Genomic DNA, 26,049 nt, shown 5'->3' with positions numbered 1-26,049 from the left:
ATCTCTCACTTGGGTAAGAGATCGACTGGACAGGCTGGGATTCCAAGAGAACATTCAAAAATATTTTTTACTCCATCACATAGGATTGTGTTTCTAGGGTGTCTGCTAGACACTTCAGTACAAATAGCTTTTCTTCCATAGAAAAACATACATCTATATTTAGATACATCTGTGGGGAGTTCCTCAGGTAGACCTTTCTGCATCCTATTTGAGCAATCATCTGGCAAAATTCTGTTCCAGAACTCCACACAAGAAAGCTAGGAAGACGGATGCTATTTCTTTTCCTTAGCTAGGAATTCTTCTTCCAGCCTTTCCACTTGCATCTAAAGTATTTATAAAGGTTCAAAAGGAATCCCTAAAGATCATTGTGGTGACTCCCTTCTGGCCCAGGCAACAGTGGTTCTCCCTTCTTTTGGAAACATCAAGGGGTGATTTACCACAAGCTTCCTCACTGCCTGGATGTATTCACACAAAAACAGAGATGTTTGAAACATCCTGACCCCAAACAACTACAACTGACTATGTGAATAATAGAGTCTTAATACGTTTTAGACAACTGTTTAATGAGGATGTGCAGTAGATTCAGTTGGAGCAAAAAAGCCTGCTACTAGAAAATCATACATCAGCAAATGGAGAAGGATTTCTACTTCCTGCCAACAAAACAACCAGGACCCATTCAACACTAGTGTTTCTCTAGTTTTACAGTATTTGTGTAAGTTACTATCCTATGACCTGTCTTATTCCTCTTTCAAGGTTCATTTATTGGCCATTTCAGCATGTCTAACTATGAATCCCCCTCTTTCTTAAGATCATAGGAGGTTATAAGGCTAACGACCCGGAGGTTATTTCAAGCCTAGCCATTTATCCCAATGTAATACCATAGATACTCTAGTCAGTAACCAGGATTGTATTTATTAATGACTCTCCATGTCCAGTAGGGTTGTGTATGCTATCCCTGGTAAGAATTTGCGTTGCCACATCCACTCATCCGGGTTCCTTTTGAACAGTGTCATAGAGTTGCTCTATTTCACATAAATTAGCAGCCTATTCCAAAGACACGGCAGCTGCTGGGAGACAAATCAGTCCCTCCAGCACTTCCTACTCAAGTCACAGTCCATATTTAGGTCCCTGGAACAGGTAGCTCTAGTCCCGTTTGATTTAGATATGTGCAGCAAATTCATTAAGTTTGGGTCAGAGATTGCTCTCTAAGCCAGGCATAAGTCTCCCCTAAGTAGTCTATACAATACTGAGTATTGTGACAGGGACTGCAGTCGGTCTATGCAAGACATGTGCTGGAGTCCCTTGATCTACTTAGTTAGAAACCTCTGAGGTCTATCCAATTGCTGCAGCTGCTTTGTATGGTACATGTTGAAAAGGAAGTTATAATCAATTATGGGCCTGATAAGTGACGAGAATAGAGTGGTTATAATCTCCTTTGCTCTAGAGGTGATGCCGTTGCTAATCAAGTGTGCTGTGTAGAAAGCCTTCCTTACTACAGTAGATACATGGTGGTCAAAGTTAAGGTCACAGTCTCATGTCAACAAGTTTTTAGAAGTACTGCATAAGAAGCCTTACAGAAAACTACTGGCCCCTCCTTGGGGTCTTAATTTTGTAATAGAGAGGCTAACACTTGCTTCATTTGAACCAGCTCACCTTACTGACTTGACGTTCTCAACATGAAAACAGTTTTGCTGATTGTTCTGACAAATGCAAGAAGAATATCTGAGTTGCAAGCTCTTATTGTTGGTCAGCGTTATCTCATTGTCTACAGAGACAGGGTTTCTTGGAGAACTAATCCTTCTTTTATCCCAAAAGTGGTATCTCTGTTTACTTTAAGCAGAAATATCCATCTTCCTGTGTTCTTTCTTAAGCCAAGAATGAGACAGAAAGGATACTTCATACCTTGCCGTGTACAGGCAACTCTGGTATTATCTTGACAGAACAAAATCTTTCAGAACTTCTGATCAGTTCATTTCCAGTGACATTAAGAAGGGACAATCTGCATCAAAGCACAACATTTCCAAATGGTTATCTCAGGCTATTACCGTTTGTTATTCCCAACATAACTATTCTAGGCATGGTCAAGGCATACTCTACCAGTGCCATGTTTCATCTAAGGCTTTTTGGAAAGAGTTAAATTCCAGAAATATTCTGGAAACAGCAACTTGGTCCTTTGTGCATACTTTTACAAAGCACTATAAACTAGATTCCTTTTCCAGGTCTAGGACAAGCTTTGCTAGGATTATTATCCAGGGATGCTGGTCCTTTCTCCTTCCAATTCCCAGTTACTTTAAGCTATTGTAATCTACCCATATAGCTTAGACTACTGCTGCAGTGATCAGTATGACAAACATAATACAGTTATGTAAGTAAACTTGCCATCATAACAGTTGATGTTCAGATGATCACTGCTGCAGTAGCTGCTTCCTCATTCCATCCCCCTTCTTGTTTTTTGGTGTATTGTTTATGCCAGAGTGTAGACATTTGATGTTAAGTTGTCTATCTCGCCTTCATTCTTGCTGGATGGGTTCGGAGCCGACCTCGGCTCCGACTCGGCCACTCTAAAAGCTCGAGAGTTGGTTCCACCGGCTCGAGGCTCCCCTTATATCCCACAATGCTAGGCGAGAGTTACCTCAGATCTCGTTTGCCGCTACAGCATCGAGGTGTTGGTTTTTCTACCGGCTTGTTGGTAAGTGTAATTTTGGTAAAATTAGATCACTTAAACCCTATATTTTTGAGTTTATATATATTTCCCTTAGTGTAGTGGGTTTTTCTACTCCGGTTTTCTGGAAAATCCCAATTTTTTTCCAAAGAACTTTTAAAGTTCTCTCTCGGGCCTTCTGGCCTTTCTCCATCCTAGTTGTGTGTGTGTGTGTTACTCTTGGTAAACTTTAGTTAATTGTTTATTTTTGAGTTTTAAAACTAAATTAGTGTAATCAGTGTGTTTGTTGAGTGTGTGTGATTACACTTTTGTTTAGGATGTCTAAAGACACAAAGGTCTCAGGCTTCAAGAAGTGTGATGCGTGCTGTCAGAAAATGTCTCTGACAGACGGTCACACTTCTTGTGTCTATTGCCTGGGGCCTTTGCACCTGCAGGACTCCTGTGCTGTATGCCACGGCTTCAGCCCCAGGGTCCTGCAGGAAAGAAAAAATAAGTTGATCCTGAGGGGTCTTCTTAAGCCGGAGGATTCCCTTTCTGTCTCTGGGAAGCCCTGTAAGGCTTCTAGGTCCTCGGCTCCAGCAACTGAGCCGAGACCTAAGGCTTCTAAACCTTCGCCTTCATCGGCTCCGGCTGGAGCCGATGAGTCTCAGTCCACAGTTTCTGTGGTTCCCTTGGCTCCGGCTGGAGCCGAGGTAATAGAGGTTCCCGTGTCGGCTCCGTCCAGATCTTCGGAACCGACATCGAGGAAGAGGTCCAGGTCACCGTCCCTTGGCTCCGTTCATTCGGCTCCAGGATCTCCCCTGCTGTCTGAACGGAGCCATAAATCTCATTCCTCTAGGTCATCGAGGCTATCGGATCATGACCTTCAGAGGGTAGTGAGTCGACTTCTTAAGTCCGAGGCACTAGCCCAGATGCTTCAGAGCCCGACTCATCAGTCGATGCCTGCCCTTGTCCATCAATATATTCCTCCTCCGACTCCGTTGAGCTCGGAGCTGGGTCGTGTCGGAACCGAGACTGTGGTAGCGTCAGAGCCGATACAATTGTCTTCGGCTCCATCATCAGCTCCGATTTCTTCCTTAGAAGAATCTCGGCGCCGGACTTCCATCGTCGGCTCCGAGGGGGTGAGTGGCATCGGACCCTTGTCCGACCCCGCTCTTCCTCTCGGAGCTTCGGCGCTGGTGAGTTCGGCTCCGACATCGACCTCGGAGCCATCACTGTCGGTGCCGAGGGGGGTTCTCAGCTTCTCGGAGCGGGGACCTCTGGCTTTGCCTGACAGGGGTGCTTTCGAGGTCATGCGGAGTGTGTTAGAGCCTGGCTCTACCCCACAGTTGGCGCCGTCCGCCCCTCCCTCTACGGTGCCTCAGGTCAAGTCGACTCACTCCCTCATCCCGGACCGCAGAGAGCCAGCTCCTCAGGAACCCCCTGTGGGGATCTCATCCTCTTCCGAGGCCTCTCCTGATTTGGCAGAAGAGCCCCCTTGGAAGAGGAAGTGTAAGAGGAAACACATTGACTCACCTGAGTCAATCACATCTGATACAGATTTAGATGATTCCGAGGGTTCCCCGTTCCCCTTCTGAAGATGTCTCTTTTGCAGACATTCTAGAGATCCTGAAGCAGAGGGGAAATTGGCCAGCCCTTAACCCTTCGGAGGATGAATCTGTATATCTTGAGGCGTTTGGCTCTCGCCCTTCCACCTCCTGGGTGTCCCCCTTTGACCCCCTCATGCAGGTGGTTGCTAAAAGGCATGGACGGCTCCTGATTCAGTGGACCCCACTCCCAGGAGACCCTCCAAATTCATAACGGCACCAGCAGACAAGCAGTTCTTGACAAAAGGAGTTTCTGTGGATGCTATGGTGGTAGCTGCTGCCACTAAGAAGGAACTAGCTGATCCTTCAGTACCTGTCCATCCACCTAACAAGGAATCTAGGTCCATGGACAGGTGCGGAAGCGGATGTTTTCGTCAGCGACATTTACTATGCGTTAAGCTGAACTACCTGTGCCATTTCACTTTCGTCTTCAAAGGGACTTGATTAAAGAAGCGAGTGACATGTTGAAGGATCCTACAGCTGCGGGTTTTCAAGATAAAATGAACACTCAGCTGGCTACCCTTAACTCCATAGCCAACTCCTCCATGCGCCTCCTTTCTTATGCGGCTGATGGAGCGAGTAGGGCCGCAGGGACAGGTGTGGCCTTACGTAGGCATGCCTGGATGCGGCTATGCAATTTGCGGAACCCTTCAAGACGTCTTTCACTAACTCCCCGTTTGATGGATCATCTCTCTTTGGTCCTCAAGTGAAAGAAACCTTGACTAGGTGCGAGACTGATGGCAAGACTCTTTCTGCCGTCGGAGTCCGTTTTTCTACTCCTTCTAGGCCTTACCCCAAAGGCCAGAAAAGTGGGAAAATGTGGTTCCGTAAACAAAATCAAGGGACTTCGCCTGACGCACAAAGTCGTTACCCCGCCAGAGGCAGAGGCGGGAATAACAATGGTAGACGTCGCCCTCGAGGCAGGGGGGCTCCGCAGAACCAGGGCAATCGAGAAGCCTTCTCTGATAAGCCCTTTCAGCATCCCTGAGGTGTTGCCCGGCTGCCCACCTTCGGAGGCAGTCGGGGGAAGGTTGTCACTGTACCCAAAAGCCTGGCTATCCCTGACTCAAGACAAATGGGTACAGTCCGTCATTTCCGAAGGCTATTCTATCCCCTTTCTTCGCATTCCGAAACAATCAAAAAAATCCCTTCCAGATGTTCCACCCGCACAAAGGGATCTAGCGGTTTTGGAAATTTCAAAACTGCTTGCAAAAGAGCAATTCAGCCAGTTCCAGCAGACCAGCAAGGATCCGGAATCTACTCAAGGTTCTTTTTAGTTCCAAAGAAAACAGGGGACTGGAGACCAATTTTGGATCTCAGTATCTTGAACAGATCAGTCAAGAAAACAAGATTTCGGATGGTCACGCTGCAATCCATCCTTCCCCTATTGGGAAAAGGAAACTGGATGTGCTCTATAGACCTTCAGGATGCGTACTATCACATAAAAATGAACAGACGCTCCAGAAGATTCCTCCGCTTCAGGCTGGGAACCAGTCATTTTCAATTCAGGGCCCTGCCCTTTGGTCTCACCACTGCCCCCCGGGTGTTTACCAAATGCATGGCAATGGTAGCTTCTCACCTGAGACGACAAGGATTTCAGGTGTTTCCATATTTGGACGACTGGCTCCTCACAGCTCCCACCAAGCATCTCCTTCTGATGGCCAGGGATTACACTTTTCGCATTTGTCAAAAGTTAGGCATTTCAATAAATTGCGAAAAGTCTGTTTTGTCGCCTTGTCGTACTATTACCTTCATAGGCGCAAATCTAGACACAGTAGACATGTCTGCAAGGCTAACAGATCAGAGAATAACAGACATACACAGACTGGTCTCACTCCTTTTCAACAACAACAGAATCAAAGCCAGGTTAGTTCTGAAAGTGTTGGGAATTATGGCGGCTGCCATACCTCTGCTTCCATTAGCCAGATTCCACATGCGAATCCTTCAATGGATGCTCTTTACACAATGGTCATACCAGCAACTTCCAATGTCCCACACCATTATGATCACGCAGTGCAGAAATCATCTCATGTGGTGGATATCTTCCCCTCAGCTCTGGTTGGGAAGACCCTTTGTTCCTCCCCCTCCGGTTGCTACTCTGACAACGGACGCCTCCCTGATCGGGTGGGGGGGGCATTATCAGGGCAGGACGGTCCAGGGCACATGGCAACCAGACGAATGCCACTTGCACATAAATGTTCTGGAGATGAGAGCAGTGCTTTTAGCGTTGCAAGCCCTTCAAGACTCTCTCCCCTTGGGAACGATTGCAATCCAGACAGACAATATGTCTGTAGTGTGGTACATCAACAAACAAGGCGGAACCAGGTCCTACCCCTGTGTCGAGAAGCACTCAGATTGTGGCAATGGGCGATTTCTTCTCAGCGTTTTCTGATAGCAACGCACATCCCGGAAGTCCAATCAAATAGCGGACAAATTGAGCAGAGCTATCCTCATGCCTCACGAGTGGTCTCTGAAAGACTCTGTTGTGAGAGAGATTTTTCTCAAGTGGGGTCAGCCTTGCTGCGATCTTTTGCTACTCCCCAAAACAGCAAGTGCAGACATTATTTCACCCTATTCCTTTACCAGGCCAACCCAGCAGAGACGCTCTAGTCCAAGTTTGGCCCGGGGACTTCTGTATGCATTTCCTCCCTTCCCACTAATCTCTCAAGTGATACAGAAAGCTATCGCTCAGAAGGCCTCGTTGATCCTCATTGCTCCTTACTGGCCTCGACAGGTGTGGTTCCCCTTTCTACATCAATTTCTACTGGAGCGACCTTGGCATCTGGACCTAGTTCCAGACCTTTTGATCCATCAATCGGGTCAGTTACATCGCTCCCTCCCCTCTCTGAACCTCACTGCTTGGTTCCTCCAGTTCCAACCTTAGCCAGGCTTCCTCAATTATCTCACTCTGTTCGAGATATTTTGATAGCTTCCCATAAATCTTCCACTAGGAAGATTTACTTGAGTAAGTGGAAACGTTTCACATATTGGGCTCAAGGAAGGGACATAGATCCTTTCACTGCTTCCATCCAAATAGTTCTTGATTTTCTAGCTGAACTCTTCCATGCAGGTTCATCCCCTTCTACTCTTAAAGTTCGATTGGCAGCTATCTCTAACTTTCATGTGGGTATTTCTGAGTCTGCCTTAATGTCCCACAAGCTTTGCAAAGCCTTTTTGAAAGGAGTTTTTCTTCTCAGACCTCCTATAAGAAATCCTCCTTCTCCTTGGGACCTAAATTTAGTTCTTACTTCTTTGATTCTACCCCTTTCGAACCTGCAGCATCCTGTTCTTTAAAATTGCTATCATGGAAGACTCTCTTTCTGGTAGCTATTACTTCAGCTAGAAGAGTCTCAGAACTTCATGCACTCAGTTGTCGACCTCCTTATCTATTGTTCCATAAGGACAGGGTATCCTTACGAACCAACCCGTCCTTTTTGCCTAAGGTAGTCTCGACGTCAAATCTAAATCAAAGCATTGACCTCCTGTCTTTTTCCAGAATATTCCAATAGGTCTGAACAAAAATTACACTGGCTAGATGTTCATCGTCAGTTGAGGTACTATTTGGATAGAACAAAACAATTCAGAAAATCTGACCAACTGTTTATCTCCTATGCAGAAGGCAGAAAGGGACTTTCAGTTTCAAAGGTATCATTATCTAGATGGCTTACATCTCTGATTACCCTTGTTTATGAGATTAGACACCAAAAGCTGCCTAATAAACCTAAGGCCTATTCTACAAGAGCTTTGGCTACTTCCTTAGCCTTCCAAGACAGACTGCCTATTGACACCATTTGTGCAGCGGCTACTTGGGCTACTCCTCACACTTTCATTTCTCATTATAAGTTGGATTTAGCTTCTAGGCATAGAGCTAACTTTGGTTCCACTGTTCTCAGGAGTCTGTTCCGTTAGGCCACCCGGGACAAGGTGCTAGGGACGCGGTCCCATCCAGCAAGAATGAAGGCGAGATAGACAACTTAACATATAGAAGTTATGTTCTTACCATAACGTTCCATGTTAGTTGTCTTCTTCTCGCCTTCTTCTTGCGTCCCACCCTCCTTCCCCCTGGCCTGGACAGACCTAGAGGAGTTGTGATTGTGACCTCTCTTTCTACCACCTCTTTCTTAGACATATGCTGCTTGTATATCTCCTGAATCAGGATGTAGGTCACCCTTCTTTCTCCCTGTTGTTAGAGGTGGACTCTGTTTAGAGTTATTCTGTAACTATTATAAGCTGGGGTTAGCTTACAAACGAGATCTGAGGTAACTATCGCCTAGCATTGTGGGATATAAGGGGAGCCTCGAGCCGGTGGAACCAACTCTCGAGCTTTTAGAGTGGCCGAGTCGGAGCCGAGGTCGGCTCCGAACCCATCCAGCAAGAAGAAGGCGAGAAGAAGACAACTAACATGGAACGTTATGGTAAGAACATAACTTCTATTTTTTGCTTTTCCTAGCAATATTCTCCCTTTCTCAGTTGGCATGAAAGCTATGAAAGGCTTGGTGCCTCAACCCATCTTTCAGACAGCTCGACTCAAGCTGTCAAATGGTTTAGACATGTGCAAAGTGCCCTGAAGCTTTGGAAGATGGCCAGCTGTTGTATTCTATGCATGATGTAACCTAGGTTACTGCAGCAGAAATCATTCGAACATCTTCTGTTATGGTAAATTTACTTACACATCTGCACTTTTCTGCATATTCCTATTTATCTACACTATAGAAATGTGACAATCTACGCTATAGAAAAAAATTTGGACTTTATCTGCTTTTACTGTATTTGTGTTTCTTCCTACTTTATTACTTTATTTTGCTTTTGCCTCTTCTTAAAAGTACTCAATTGTGTTTATTCTGGTGCATTTATTACTACTTGGTAGTAGCCTGATTAAATTGTAACTGTTATTCTAAGTCTTTTGGTTAAAGCACTTGGGCTTCAGATCAGTTGTTTTACATTAAGAAGGTTTGTGGTCTGCACTCTTGTTGAAGAAGAAGCTAGATTGTGCCCTTCTGAGCCTGGAATTTCAGGTTAAAAGCTTACTGTGCCTGCTTATTTTAATTGTTTTCTGATATTGGTGCACCTTGTCTGCTGTGACATAGACTAGATTTAGGCCTGCTAAATATAGCTTTGTTTGTATAACTTGAGCACTAATCCAGGCCATCTTTTTTTGAGAAGGTTCCCTGCACCCTAGTGGCAGGAGTGTGCGGTTAGAACTTGTCAGATTGAAGACTGCTGGAACAGGCTCAGTTTTGAGTTTTTTTACTGGTTAATTGGGTAATTTGTTTAAATCAGTTTACTTGTTTTCAGGCACACTGATGTCCCACTAACTAGGCTGGACAAGGAGAAGGTTACAGTTAGTTGCCTGTCGGGAACCAGGATCCGCCACATAACACAAGCACTCAGGTCGCTCCAGAACAAGTACAAATATGACTCTGTCATTGTCCATGTTGGTGTGAATGACCTGAGACGTACCTCCCTGAACTACATGAAAAGAGACATGGAAGAGCTCTCTGATCACATAGCCCAGGCCGGTATGATCCTGATCCTGGGTAGCATCCTGCCCTCTCCAGGAATGATGCCACAGTATAAAGAAAAAAATGATCAATTTCAACAATTGGCTATGTTTCTGGTGTCATTCAAAGGTGTTCCAGTATCTGTCCACCTGGGATGACATGCTCAACAAGCCACATTGCTTCGCAAGAGATGGCTTGCACCTGTCACCCTTAGACTTGCGAATACTGGCCAAGGCTTTTGCCGCCCCATAGTACCTTTCTTAGGCAAGGCTCAAAAGACAAACCCACCACTGTAAATAGCACAAGTAAACAAAAACTGAGAGTAATGTTACTCAACGCCAGAAGTCTAAACCTCAAAATGCATGCACTCGAGGCACTCCTCAGTATGGAGAACATTGATCTGTGTGCAGTAACAGAAACCTGGTTTAAGGCTCCAGAGAGCACCCCAGCACTACCAGGCTATAACTCATACCATACTTTTTGGCCACAGAACCCGGACCAAAACACAAAAGATGGGGGTGTATCCATAGTCATCAAGGATACCCACACCTCAAGGTTAGTGGCACAGCACAATGCCTCAGAGATCATCCATGTGCAACTAACAACGGGCAAAACTGCAATTCAAATTGTAGCTTGCTACAGATCACCCACCATGACCCAGAACCCCCATTCCACATTTCTGGAGACACTGGAAAATATGAAGGTCCTCCCAAACGCCCTAATATTGGGTGATTTCAATTACCCAAACATTAACTGGGAGAACTACTCAAGTACTAACTACCTTGCCCAATGCTTCCTAGAATTTATAAACTCGAATGCCATGGATCAACTGATCAACACCCCCACCAAAGGTGACAACATATTGGACCTGGTCATCACCAACATGGGTGACCAGTGTTCTACACTGGAGGTCAACCCCTCACTGGTTAGATCAGACCATAGACTATTCACTCTGGATATCCACATTCTGCCCCCACCCCAATCAAGGAAACCACTGTGAAAAACTTTTCAAAAGCAAACTTCATGTTACTTAAGACTGAGGTGGAAAGGTTCACAGTCCCCATGCTAAAGGACAATGCTGTCCAAGCTGCTGAATCCCTTACAAAGGCACTCTATGAGAACCTGCAAGAATGCATGGATCATGTTATCCCAAGCAAAACCAAGACTCACTCCTCCAAGAAAAGGAAACCAGTCTGGTGGACCCCTGCCATAAATAAGCTATACAATAGAAGGCAGAAAATAGTACAGAAAAGAGTAAAATCCCAAAAAGGAAAGACATCCCTGATCAGTATCAGCAAGAAACTATGATCCCTCATAAAATCATTCAAGGCTAGCTTCGAAAGAACAATTGCCAAGAACTCCAAAGATAACCACAAAGCGTTCTTTAGCTATGTCAAGAACCTAAGTGGAAACTTCAGATCTGCTCTGAGTTAGTGCAGAACGGCACAACATACACTGAACCGACTGATATTGCCAACATTCTGGCAAAGAGGTTTAGTGCAAACTTCACCCCCCTCTCACCCCCTAAAGAGCCCATAGCCATACCAGAAGAATGTAGAGCCCCTGCAATCACTGTCGCACAGGTTAAAACAGCCCTATCCAAAGCCAAAAACACAGCTTCAATGGGACTGGATGGTGTCCCAGGCTGTGTCTTACACGAGCTCCAAAATGAACTAACCCCTCACCTAAACACACTGTTCAAACTCAGCCTCTCTACAGGCTATGTACCCATAGAGTGGTGCACAGCAACAGTTATCCCGATCCACAAAGGTGGAGCCACAATGGACCCTGGGAACTATCGCCCTATAAGCCTGACTAGCCTGGTCTGCAAGGCTATGGAGTGCATCATCATGAAACTCATTAACAGAGACATTGGGAACCTCCAAACATTGGACCCTACCCAGTTTGGCTTTGTTAAGGGCAGATCATGCCTTCTAAACCTTGTGGACTTCTTTGAGACAGTTACCAAGGCTTTAGACGAGGGAAAGGTGGTACACACATCCTACCCAGACCTCGCAAAGGCTTTCAACATCATTCCCCATTCTGGTATTATAGACAAGTTCACCAGCCTGAACATAAACCCGTATGTCATGAGATGGGTTGTCAATTGGCTCACGGATAGAACCCACACGGTGAGAGTTGCGGGCTCTAGGTCCGACTCTAAACTGGTTACAAGTGGCGTCCCTCAGGGCTCAGTCCTGGGACCCCTCCTGTTCAGTATATACTTCTCAGAGGTACAGGCAAGCACAGGAGGACTATGGCTGACCAAGTTCTCAGACGACTGCAAACAGCTGGCCATAACTGACTCTCCGGCTGAAACAGACATCCTCCAGAAGGGTCTCACTGAGACGGATGCCTGGTGTCAAAATCATGGCCTCAAGCTAAATGCCAAAAAGTGCATAGTCATCCCCTTTGGAAAAAACAAAGTACCCGCAAACTACCACATACGTGATAGTCCCCTAAATGCAGAAAATGTAATAAGGGATCTGAGGACCCAAGTAGATAGTAATCTCTCCTTTGATAATCATATTGACAAGGTGGTTAGAAAATCCTTCTATGTGGCCCACCTAATCACAAAAGGGTTCGCATCTAGAACAAAAGAGGTTATTGTACCCCTCTACTCATCACTCATCAGACCCATCATAGAGTACAACGCCAAATTTGGGATGTACCTTACAAGACACCTGCAACAGCTGGAAAGACCACAGAAGTACCTCACCAAGAGGATTACTGGCCTCAAACAGATGCCCTATTCAGCTCAACTGAAGAAACTCCAGCTATACTCGGTTGCATACTGCTTACTCAGAAGTGATCTCTGCCTGACATACAAGGCCATGTCCAACCCAGAATTGATGGACATACTCCACCTAAAAAAACAAATCCCCAAGAGCCACACGATCTAGGAATCTAAACCTCACCACGACGATAAATAGGACGTGCTGGAGGGATAGATTCTGGTCCCAGAGGCTCCCCATGCTTTGGAACAGGATTCCAATCTACATTAGGCAGAGCCCCTCACTGATACTCTTCAAGAGAAACCTTGACGAGTGGATGGGAAACAGAAAATTTACCCTGGGGATCACTGCAGTGGCTCTGCTGGATAGAGGCACAGGGAACTAATCTAAGGGGGTGGCGACAGCCAACACATTCTGGCTAGGTTTATAGATACCCTCGGGTAGATAGCCTAGTACTTACCTATGAACCTATGTGTATTCAGTCATTTGGCAATTCAGTCATTTTTGAATTCATTCTTTTTTACACCCTCACAAACGTTTCAAACATGCCTTCAATGTTTTGAGTTGTAATGACATAAATATATAACATATATATGAAATAGTCATAAACAAAATGGTACAGGTAAAATAATTGAACTCATTACAAGATGTGTGTGTGTGTATTTGGGTAGAGCATCTTTTGTGTTTTCTTGATCAAAATGCATTTGACATAAAATTTCTTTTAACCGGGTGGTATGTTACCTCCCTTACAGTATTTTAATTGGAGGTCATGAAATTTGTCCCTTTCCCACTGTTGTGAGATGGAGTTGATATATTGAAGTAGCAGGGGGTGTAGAGAATGTAGTTGAGCTTGCCCCTGCAAAAAAAAAAATGTTTTTTGCAGTATATATATATATATATATATATATATATATATATATATATATATATATATACATACACACACACACACACACACACATATATGTGTGCGTGTCTGTGTGTGTGTCTGTGCATATATATATATATATATATATATATATATATATATATATATATAAAACACACACACACGTGTGTGTGTGTGTGTGTGTGTGTGTGTGTGTGTATATATATATATATATATATATATATATATATATATACATATATATAAAATCTGAATATGTATGTGTGTGTGTTTTATATATATATATATATATATGTGTGTGTGTGTGTGTGTAGATATATATATATATATATATATATATATATACACATATATATAAAATCTGAATATGTATGTGTGTGTGTTTTATATATATATATATATATATATATATATATATATGTGTGTGTGTGTGTGTAGATATATATATATATATGTATATACACATATATATAAAATCTGAATATGTATGTGTGTGTGTTTTTATATATATATATATATATATATATATATATATATATGTGTGTGTGTGTGTGTGTGTGTGTGTAGATATATATATATATATATATATATATATATATATATATATATATATATATATATATATATATACACACTGTCTATATGTGTGTTATTTCAACATTTCATTCATTGGTTAGGAAACATGCAAGGAGCTAAGCCTTTTTTGAGAAGTTAAATGTAACCTTTTCTAGTCTGAAATTATAGAGATATCAGAATTTCTGATCAGCCCTTTCTAGAACACAAAATGAAACCTAGAATTTTTAGAAAATCTGTGCAATTGATCTCATGACTTTTTTTTAAACAGCTACATCTTTGACTCCCAGGACTGATTAAATCTGCTCTGTAGTTTCAGTTTCTAAGAACACTGCCGTCAAGGAGTAGTGAAACCGATTCTGTAAAGCAGTCTGAGGAGTGGGTGCAAAGTTTATCAGGCTTATACTCTGTTGAAATGCTGGCTGATTCGATTGTACAGGTAAGCAGCACAGATACAGACGTTTGTAAATAGATATCAAACACAGAATGTGTACAAAGAAAATTGTATTTTTCACATACAGCAACCACCTTTACTTAATTTTAGAAAATCCAGAAGTTTGAAAGATTTAGTCAGTTCACGTAATTCATTCATTTTCAGTAGCTGTGGAAAGTTACATTCCTAGCAGCCTGCATACATCCATGGTGTCCTGAACTGTTTCTGAAAAACTAGTTTAAAAAAAAAAAACATAAGCTAGATAAATGGAAATATCTTTTGAACAGTAAATGTTGACAGCAACATTTAAACTGGAATGGTATTTATGAAAAGCTTCTTCTTGCAAAAATAATATTTAATAGTAGAATATATTATTATGAAAGGGGAAAATCCAGACTTGCGATTTCTTTATAACATTTTTATAAACAACTTTTCTTATTTTGATAACTGTATGCACTAGGCATGTAGAATCAGCAACACTTGTCTTCAGTCAGACTACAAGCAATTTCTTTTTAGATTTTTAGGTATTTTTCTACTCCTTGTTCTTCTCCATTGCCTGCCAACCATCATCTGTCCCCTGTTTTCGGCTTGTCTGTTTATTCCTCTCTATATGAAAGTCAGCTACAGAAGCTAGCATTGGTGTGGGGGGTGGCTTATTAGGCTCAAAACCCTCCCTTGGACAAGACATGCAGCCTACATCACTGCAGGACTATTACACCTTTCCCATGTAACAGCATAGTTGCAAGCAACTGTGACAGAGGTTTCTGTTTTAAAGGCTACTGCATTCATGGATTAGCAAGTCAAGTTCATGTCCCAGAGTCAGTTACTTTCTTTGCTGTCCCTTCCTCAAGGGAAATGTGTCACAGAATGACCCAAATTGCCCTTAACAAGATAGGCATACCAAACAGGGTTGCCAGACGTCCCTATTTGGGCGGGACTGTCCCGAGATCAGCAGCCTGATCCCGAGTCCCGCCCTGCCGGTTTAAATCCCGGCCAGCCTCGGCTTTCTTTGTTTTTTTTTTTTTTTTTTGATTGTCCCGTATACCTGGCATACGGGCCAATCAAAAATAGCTAAACACAGAGCTTCTTGTGTTCCACATTAAACACGAGAAGCTCCGTGTTTAGAGATTTTAGCGATTTTTGATTGGCCCATATGCCGGTATATGGGACAATCAAAAATCGCTAAACACGGAGTTACTTGTGTTGAATGCGGAACTGCAATGCATTAAACACGAGAAGCTCCGTGTTTAGTGCAGAGCTACTGAGCTACTGTTCTTTAATGTGGAACTCTGTTTTTTTTTTTTGGTCTTCACTTGCTGCGAGAGACCTTCTTTTTGTTTTGTCCCTACCTGGGGGGCTGGAAATCTGGCAACCCTGTGAGAACCTAAAAAATAGCAGCCAATAACATTGCCTATCCTGTCTTAATCCTTATAAATAGGCCAGTCCTGGAATCCTACATTCCCTCTCTCTGGAAAAATCACACATTATCCCTCTGCACAAAGGTGGAAATTCACTCTGCACAAAGGGGGAAATTCAACAGATATTAATAACGTTAGAACTACAGCAATCATATCTCCCCTTGCCAAAATACTTGAAAAATGTATTCAAAGACAATTGCTAGACTATCTCCTGCAGGAAGAACTCCTACCCCCTACACAACATGGCTTCCGTCCTTCCCATAGTAGTAGCACTGGCCTTCTAACCTATATAGATACTGTCAATAAAACTAGATATAATGGCAAATTAGTCTCTTCCTTATTTCTAGACTTGTCTAAAGCCTTTGATATAGTTTGTCACAGCAAACGTCTACTTCAGATGCCCTCACTAGGTCTCTCACAGCCTGTGGTTCAAAAGCTACCTGTCCAATAGGTATCAACCAGCAAATGGCATTCCACACTCTCTCCTTACCTCCCATTCACCACAGGTGTACCACAAGGCTCTATCCTCAGTCCCTTCCTCTTTAACATTTTTACCAACACCCTCTATACATCCACACAACAGGCCACCCTAATACAATACGCAGATGATTCCAGTCTCATTTGCACATCTGACAACATGGTACACCTCCAAAAAAATTACTCAGGAAGCTTTAATAGCCACTGAAACATGGCTCCATAACTCACAACTCATGCTCAACCCAAAAAAGATGAAGCTACTACTTTTTCCCCCAAATCCCTCTCTCTTGAAAAAAAAGGAAAACAATTTAAAGTCCTCTCTCTTGATAGTACAACCATTGAAGTCACTTCTCATAACAAATTATGAAGGGTGATAGCAGATGATAATCTTACATTTGACCTGCATGTACAAAATTGCATAAGAAAAACTCATCAAAAACTAAGGATGCTTTACAGAGCCAAAAACTTTCTCACAGACACAACTAAAACTACCACAAAAAGATGCACAGCAAACAAGCGGAGATCAGGAATAGCGTGTCAATACTAAAACAAAATAAAACCATTCACCAGAAGCACGCTTTTCCTGTAAAGATGCTAAAGACACTCCTTTCTTTTCGATATACAAAGTCCAAAATACTGATGTTCCACGATTGTCAAAAAGGTCAACGAACCAGTTCAGTATAAAATGCCAATACGTTTTAAAACACCAACACGATTTTATTCCAAGTAACAAAGTACACCGACACGATTTTATTCCAAGTAACAAAGTGAGCGCTTTCGCCAATAGGCTTCTTCAGACTTATAAAATAGCACTCAAATGCAAACATTTAAATACAACTTACTGGGCTGTGATTGGTTCACATAATTTTAAATTAATTAATTATACACATATTTAATTCTTAAAATGGATATGAACCAGTTAAATAAATATGTAACCTACAATCAAGGAGGTACATAAATAACATAAAAACATAAAAATGTACCTGAATCAAATTATATATATATATATATATATATATATATATATATAAAAAATATAAAAAAGAAAAATATAAAAACTTTATAAAAATATACAATCCTATATATAAACATTTGCTAAAAACACTAGAATAAACTACATATTCAGACTCCCAACATACTGGAACATTATTTAGGTCTGAATATCCTTCTGTTTTTCAAGATAGGTTTAACTTGGACTTTGTCATTCAAGCCTGGTGGTTCATCGGCTTTCAGCCTGATTATCCATCTCATTTCACTTTCTAGAGTTAAATTAATAATATCACCCCCTCTAAAATTGATATTCAAACACTGTAAGACGCTAAATTTAAACATGTGGTTCTGTCCTAATGCCTGATGGTGTTTAGCTAAGGCATTTACTTCTGAACTCGTTCTGATGTGGTAATTATGTTCTCTTATACGTTCCTTAAGGCTCCTATTAGTCTTGCCTACGTAAAAGGCTGAACATATGACACATCTTGCGAGATAAACCACATTTTTACTGTTACAATCAGTTCCAGTATCAAAGTAATACTTATAATTTGTAACTGGATGAATAAATATAGTTTCTTCATTTATGAAGCCACAATGATTGCAACTACCACATGGCACTGTATTCCTCTCTTTTTTAACTAGTGCTTTTTTAAGGTTCACCTTTTTGGGTTTGCACAACAATCTTTTTAAACAGGGTTTATTTTTAAAAAGCAAAGCTGGGTTTGGGTCCTATTATTGTACTAACTTCCCTATTAGATGACAAGATATTCCAGTGTTTACTATATAATTCTTTAATAATTTTAGTATCCTTGGTATATGTCATAACAGGTCTTACTATATCTTTACTTAATTGTGGGGAAGTTTCTAAGCTTTGACTCCCTTCTGTAAAATAGGGCTTAGTTGTTGTGGTACGTAGCTCATTAACCTCAGAAATTACCCTCTCTATTACTTCTATGTCATACTCCCTTTCAATGAATCTCTTCCTCAACTGTTCCACCTCAATTTTATAATTGCAATCTAAGGGGTTATATCTAGATGCTCTCAAAAACTGACCTTTCATGATGTTATAGAAGATATGTTGTGGGTGCATGCTACTTCTATGGAGCAACGTATTCCTATGGCATAATTTTCTATGAATAGAAGTATTCAGTGCCCCATTCTCTAGTCTGGTTATTTCCACATCTAAATATGAAATCTTAACATCTGAATAATTTAACGTAAACAACTAAAACTACACTTGACACGACTTATTTACTCCCCACTCTTCTTTGTGGTACTCCCATCCTTACTTAACCTCCAGGTTTCACAAACATGCAAACTTGAACAATGTTATAATGCAGAAAAAATCGTGGCAGAACACAGCTTGAAGTCCAAATGAATTTAATAAAAGCACATAAAACTCAGACACAGAAATCTCCAGGAAGAATGAGCGCTTTCGGGTAACACCCTTCATCAGATTAACAAACATTCTCATTCTAACAGAATTTAAACACACTAGCTACCAATAAAATTTAATAAAATCAGTAACAGACCCGCCTATTCCTAAGGACGGGCTTCATTGGAACATTTTCATCTAAACCTGGAGTCCTATGAGCCATAAGCTCAATTATCCATTTGGCTTCTATTAGTTCAGTATGTTGTTTTTTATCACCCCCCCTACTACTCAGCTTGATATTTACAATGGCTCTAAACTTAAAAAAATGTGTGGGATTTTGTTCAATGTGTTTAAACAAAGCATTATGTGCATCACCATTTCTGATAGAACTAAGATGTTGTAAAATCCTGACCTTTAAAAAACAATTGGTTTTCCCCACATAAAAACCACGGCATTGTTGACACTCTGCTAAATAAACAAGGTCTTTTGTCCTACAGGTGGCTCTAGCCTCAAATTCAAACAGCTTACCCGTGACAGGATGTATATAGATAATATTCTGATCAATGTGAATGCAAGCTTTACAAGTGCCACAAGGGACACTACCTGGTTTACTCTTAAAAGGAAGGGAATAAAAATGTCTCTCTTTGCCAAGAATTTCCTCAAGGTTCTTGTTTCTCCTAAAGCCAAAAATAGGCTTATTCCCAACAATAACTTTGGTACCTTGTTCACTAGTCAGAATATTCCAGTTTTTTGCTACTATATCACATATCCCCTTAATATTGCTACTATATGTGAACATAAACTTAAACCCTGGTGCTTCATGTCTGTTCCGAGGACCATCGTAGGTGTTATTCGATAGCCAGGGTCTAAATCTCCTCCTATTAGATGCTGCTTCAGCACCTATAACCTTGTTAATGATGGTAGATTTGTATCCTCTATCTACAAAATGCCCTTGCAACCTGGCTACCTCATCCTCATATTGTGAATCATCTGTACAAATCCTCGACAACCTACCTACTTGTCCCTGAATGATGTTGGGAAATGTAAACCTGACTAGTGAAGAAGGTACCAAAGTTATTGTTGGGAATAAGCCTATTTTTGGCTTTAGGAGAAACAAGAACCTTAAGGAAATTCTTGGCAAAGAGAGACATTTTTATTCCCTTCCTTTTAAGAGTAAACCAGGTAGTGTCCCTTGTGGCACTTGTAAAGCTTGCACTCACATTGATCAGAATATTATCTATATACATCCTGTCACGGGTAAGCTGTTTGAATTTAAGGCTAGAGCCACCTGTAGGACAAAAGACCTTGTTTATTTAGCAGAGTGTCAACAATGCCGTGGTTTTTATGTGGGGAAAACCAATTGTTTTTTAAAGGTCAGGATTTTACAACATCTTAGTTCTATCAGAAATGGTGATGCACATAATGCTTTGTTTAAACACATTGAACAAAATCCCACACATTTTTTTAAGTTTAGAGCCATTGTAAATATCAAGCTGAGTAGTAGGGGGGGGGGGGGGTGATATAAAACAACATACTGAACTAATAGAAGCCAAATGGATAATTGAGCTTATGGCTCATAGGACTCCAGGTTTAAATGAAAATGTTCCAATGAAGCCCGCCCTTAGGAACAGGCAGGTCTGTTACTGATTTTATTAAATTTTATTGGTAGCTAGTGTGTTTAAATTCTGTTAGAATGAGAATGTTTGTTAATCTGATGAAGGGTGTTACCCGAAAGCGCTCATTCTTCCTGGAGATTTCTGTGCCTGAGTTTTATGTGCTTTTATTAAATTCATTTTGGACTTCAAGCTGTGTTCTGCCACGATTTTTTCTGCATTTGGTCTATTTTACGTTTTGGCAGGACTTAGGTGAGGCACTATACTATTTCTGGATACTGGATTTCTTTTGTATTTGGTGCCTCACAAGCTTTGGAGGATAATAAGTTAAGGTTTCTTCATACATACTCGGTAATAGAGATGGCTGATAAAGAAAATTAATGTTCAAATACTGTGCCTCATAGGAACATTCTACCTATGGATAATCCATTGTTAAATATGGAACTTTTGGCTTTAAGGAATCACGGTTTGGCTGACTCTTTTCCTTGTAATACTGATAAAAACTTTGATGATTTACTCAGAGACTTTAATTATAAAGCACTGAGGTTGCAGCGTCTGCAGTGGCAGACAAATCATTTTGAAGCATGTTTAAAGTTTGGAGTAGTTCCGAGAGGCATGAGGGTTCTATGCATGCCTACACAGGGAGGGAGATATCCTGAGCTGTTAGCACAGTGGCAACTTATTAACATACGTACTGGTTTCCAGTACATGGAGTTGCTCAATAATTTTTTTGCACCAGAAATAATGTCATTGAAAAAAGACATAATATCCCTGCAACACAAGCTGGAAACTGATTTTACAGGGGTAAGGCATATACAACGCCTAGAACAGCAATTTGCCAGCCTACGTGAGAAAGATGAGAAGCTTAAATCCCAAAAAATGAATAAACTCAAGAGGGACCATGGTGATTTTTTGCAAGGGAATATCTTTGTTTGGCCGAGGTCTCAATCTAATCATAATCCTCGTGTTAATTCGTCGGTTCAGAGCACTAGAGCTCGTGAACTGGAAGTGACGATTGTGAAAGGCAGAGCGGTTACAGCAGCGGGTTTGATAACGCATAGTATGCACAACATGCAGGTAGAATGAAGGGACCCGCACCACATCATCGAGGTGGCAGGGATGTCCACTGAAGCATGTTTGTCTTCCACAGAACGAGTGGGTACCCATTCATCCCTTGAGGCGAATGAGGGATTGTTAATTTCCGATGTTGGCGATAAGGAAGTGGCTACTGAGGAGGCCAGGTTGGAAGCGGGACCGAAAGGAATGCGGTCTGAACCACAACATTTTTTAGCGCTTTTACCAGCGCCGGTGAAGAAGGGAGCGTGGAAGCGGTCCCTCAGCGAAGGGAGGGATTCCAAAAGCAAGCGGAGGACACTAGGTTGACTGGTAAAGCTGTTGTTGCTGATACTATTGTTTACAGTTTATCCAGTCATATATTGACAGTAGAAGAAAGTGAAGTTTTGAGTAAGGGTCTAACGTTTGTACCCAGTCAAGGAAGTGCATACAATGATGTTATAATGGACATTATGTTATTTTGTAGGAATGTTTCTCTTAGACAGCTCTTTGGTGATAATTCTTCACAACAAAATAGTTTGAGACAACCGAGCACCCTTTTGCCTCACATTTCAGCCAACCTGCAAACGTTTATTAAATGTTGTGAGCAGGATTTGTTAAAATTTTTTCAGGATAAAAACATTGAAAAGTTTTTCAATCTTACACCTGCACAACACAGGGCCATGATAGATTTGAGCAACAACGTAGATTTAACTATCAAAATGGCAGATAAAGGAGGCGCAGTTGTTGTTTTAGATACTGCCCTTTATCAAAATAAGATTAAGGAGTTACTATCTGATGGAGCTACTTATATCCCCATCAATCCCTTGGTAGTGAAACAGGTTGTGGATGGGGTACATAACAGGTTGAGATACCTGCACAATAATATGGAAATTAGTGAGGATCTCTTTTGTTTTTTGTTGATAGAAAATGTGGTGACTCCTGTTTTTAAAGCATTGCCTAAGATACATAAGTCATTGTTTGATCCACCTCTCAGACCCATTGTATCTGGCAGAGGTTGGGTCACAGAACACATTTCTATCTGGCTAGAGACTATGCTCAGACCCTATGTGGATAAAATTCCTGATATTTTAAGTGACACGGGTGATTTTTTGAGGGAGTTGGGAAACATCCAGCGGGACCATGCAGTAGGGTATTACTTGATGGTATCTATGGATATTCAGAATCTTTTCACAGTCATCAGTAATGATTATGGCATCACAGCAATTGGTTCCCTTTTACAGGGCATGGGCATGAGTGTTGTTAAAGTAGGCCTTATACAACAATTGTTATCTTTAGTCCTGGAAAACAATGTTTTTTTAGGCATACAGCAGGCTTATAGACAGGCACAGGGGGTGGCAATGGGTACCCCCTGTGCCAACACCTATGCAAATTTGGTCTTGTCCTATTGGGAGAAGACATCGTTTATGAGGGATGTCAGGTGGTTACAACATATCGAGCTGTATAAACGTTTTGTAGATGACATTTTTATTTTGTGGAAAGGGGATAGAGATTCCTTGGACACCTTTGTCACATACTTACACTCCACCACTACCTTTCTTAGATTCACGGTTAACTGTTCATATTCAGCTATGGAGTTTTTAGATACGTATATAGAACAAACACCTAAGGGTTTTTCTTCTCGCTTGTACAGAAAGGATTGCTGGAAAAATACACTTTTGCATTTCAACAGCATGCACCCCAGGTTTACATTTCCCAACATCATTCAGGGACAAGTAGGTAGGCTGTCGAGGATTTGTACAGATGATTCACAATATGAGGATGAGGTAGCCAGGTTGCAAGGGCATTTTGTAGATAGAGGATACAAATCTACCATCATTAACAAGGTTATAGGTGCTGAAGCAGCATCTAATAGGAGGCGATTTAGACCCTGGCTATTGAATAACACCTACGAAGGTCCTCGGAACAGACGTGAAGCACCAGGGTTTAAGTTTATGTTCACATATAATAGCAATATTAAGGGGATATGTGATATAGTAGCAAAAAACTGGAATATTTTGACTAGTGAAGAAGGTACCAAAGTTATTGTTGGGAATAAGCCTATTTTTGGCTTTAGGAGAAACAAGAACCTTAAGGAAATTCTTGGCAAAGAGAGACATTTTTATTCCCTTCCTTTTAAGAGTAAACAAGGTAGTGTCCCTTGTGGCACTTGTAAAGCTTGCACTCACATTGATCAGAATACTATCTATATACATCCTGTCACGGGTAAGCTGTTTGAATTTGAGGCTAGAGCCACCTGTAGGACAAAAGACCTTGTTTATTTAGCAGAGTGTCAACAATGCCGTGGTTTTTATGTGGGGAAAACCAATTGTTTTTTCAAGGTCAGGATTTTACAACATCTTAGTTCTATCAGAAATGGTGATGCACATAATGCTTTGTTTAAACACATTGAACAAAATCCCACACATTTTTTTAAGTTTAGAGCCATTGTAAATATCAAGCTGAGTAGTAGGGGGGGGGGGGTGATATAAAACAACATACTGAACTAATAGAAGCCAAATGGATAATTGAGCTTATGGCTCATAGGACTCCAGGTTTAAATGAAAATGTTCCAATGAAGCCCGTCCTTAGGAATAGGCAGATCTGTTACTGATTTTATTAAATTTTATTGGTAGCTAGTGTGTTTAAATTCTGTTAGAATGAGAATGTTTGTTAATCTGATGAAGGGTGGTACCCAAAAGCGCTCATTCTTCCTGGAGATTTCTGTGTCTTGAGTTTTATGTGCTTTTATTAAATTCATTTTGGACTTCAAGCTGTGTTCTGCCACGATTTTTTCTGCATTTGGTCTATTTTACATTTTGGCAGGACTTAGGTGAAGCACTATACTATTTCTGAACAATGATATAACAAAGCTGCTAAATTTGCAGCAAATACCCTTTTCAGAACCCACCACTGTACAGCACTAAAAAGCCTAAATTGGTTAGAACTGTCTTATCAACTAACATGTACACAGCTTCTTACCCCATACAAAACTATCCAGCATCCATCTGTCTGTCTAGCACTAAAAAACATTATATACAACTATGTTCTTAGTCTGTCATTGTAATTCAATGACCAAAAACACTTGTCTGTCTACAAACCTAGCAAATCTGCTGGGCATTGTCTCTACTCGTACAAGGTTGCTAAGGCCTGGAATTCCTTACGTATATCCATCAGGTCAATACCCTCCTTCCCATCTTTGAAAACCACTCTGAAAGACTTCCTAGCTAAAATCTGACTCTGTTATTGCTCATAACCAGGATAAACTATATCCCTAAATGTGAATAAGTACATTTTCATTCCTTGTACCTCCTTACTCTCCCTTCTTCACTTACTTCCTTGCTTCTATCAAATTCTCTTCCCTGACTTTCTCTCTAAATATATAGTATGCCTGTTTTCCCTGACTTCATATTGTAATTCCTGTTTGTATTAGACTAACGTACTTTTAATTTCTCTACAAACTGTCAAAATTTCTCTAAATATTAAATGATTGTCATATAACTTGTATCAGTTCTTAACCAATGTTTTTATATTATGTCCAGTTTGTTATATTTATTTAAACTGCAGATGTTTTTGTTTTTTTTTTGAAGATTGTAAAATGATTGTTCTTAAAATGTTTTGTAATAATTTGGAGCTTTTCTCCTCAGGTCTCCTCTGAAAATGGGCTTCTACCTAGTCAGAGACAGAGAGAGAGAGAGGGGAGGGGGGTGAAGAGAGAGAGATAAATAAATAAGTAAGTAAGTATTGACCACTGCTGCAGTAACCTAAGCTATATGGGTTATATTCCAGTCACCTTCCAAAGCTTGAGGGCGACTTCCATGTGCCCAAACTATTAGCTGGAGTTAAACTGTCTAAAAGTCAGGTTTGAGAGCTAAGCCCTTCACAGCTTTACTGCCACCAAAGAGAGCACTACTGTGCGGGTGTTTGAGGACTGACAGTCGGTTTATGCTGTTCCACTGCTGAACAGGTAAGTTCCTTTTAGAAAAAAAACTTCCACATGAAATCTTTATTGTTTATCTTTACCTTTCTGCATAGAAAAGTTATTTTTTGACTAGGAGTATGTAGACTTAACTGTACTTTTAAATGGGAGTACACTTTTTCCTGTCAGTTAAGTTGTTAAAATCATTCTAAAACTATAAACAAAAAAGCCAAAAAGGAGCTTCCAGCCTTTAATAATCCAAACCATCCAGTAAGTGCTTTCATCTATGGTTAGACTTCTTCAGACTTAATGAAAAAACAAAAACACAACATCTGATGCTGTCTGTGTGAAGACTGGTAGAGAAGGGTGAAGGCTGCCATCCTAGCCAGATAGAATTTTATACATAATTCTATCATTTGTAAATATGAATGTGAATCACAGGCTTGTTGTCTTAAATGGAAAAAAATGCTGTTACAAAAATGTGGCAACAGTGCTATCTACGGACCCAGTAAAAGCATGCTGTGACCCTTTGATCTAAAGTCGGCTCCAGTCAGTCTAGATGAAGAAATTCTTTGTGTTGTTTTAACCAAGAGTTAAATTGCTAGATTTAAACATGCAAATGTATTTTAATGCTTTGTTCCTGACCAGCTGCAAGATAACAAAAGGGAGATGTTAAGAATGTAAATGTAGTTAATGTGTAGCATGAGGACACCAGGAAAGTGTAAACAAATAATGTAAAGTTTATCAGAACTGCAATAGCAGTTTAAACAGAGAATCAAAAGGCATTAAGCATTTTTGGCTTGACTATCCAACTCACAGCACTCT

At 41.1% G+C, this 26,049-nt stretch overlaps 1 protein-coding gene across 1 annotated transcript in view; it reads left to right on the top strand.

Annotated features, from left to right (window-relative positions):
* The window catches only part of LOC122811050, a 746,005-nt gene that overhangs the window by 568,450 nt on the left and 151,506 nt on the right, over nt 1-26,049 (top strand). Inside the window, exon 7 of the mRNA XM_044082592.1 lies at nt 14,260-14,385. Within this exon, the coding sequence (XP_043938527.1) occupies nt 14,260-14,385 (126 nt within the window). The remainder of the gene's footprint in view (nt 1-14,259; nt 14,386-26,049) is intronic.

The sequence above is a fragment of the Protopterus annectens genome, chromosome 9.part0 (assembly GCF_019279795.1).
Source record: "Protopterus annectens isolate FY-2018-M chromosome 9.part0, PAN1.0, whole genome shotgun sequence".
Taxonomy (NCBI): domain Eukaryota; kingdom Metazoa; phylum Chordata; order Ceratodontiformes; family Protopteridae; genus Protopterus; species Protopterus annectens.
Note: the sequence above shows the minus strand (reverse complement) of the source record. Positions and strands in the feature narration are given on the sequence as shown.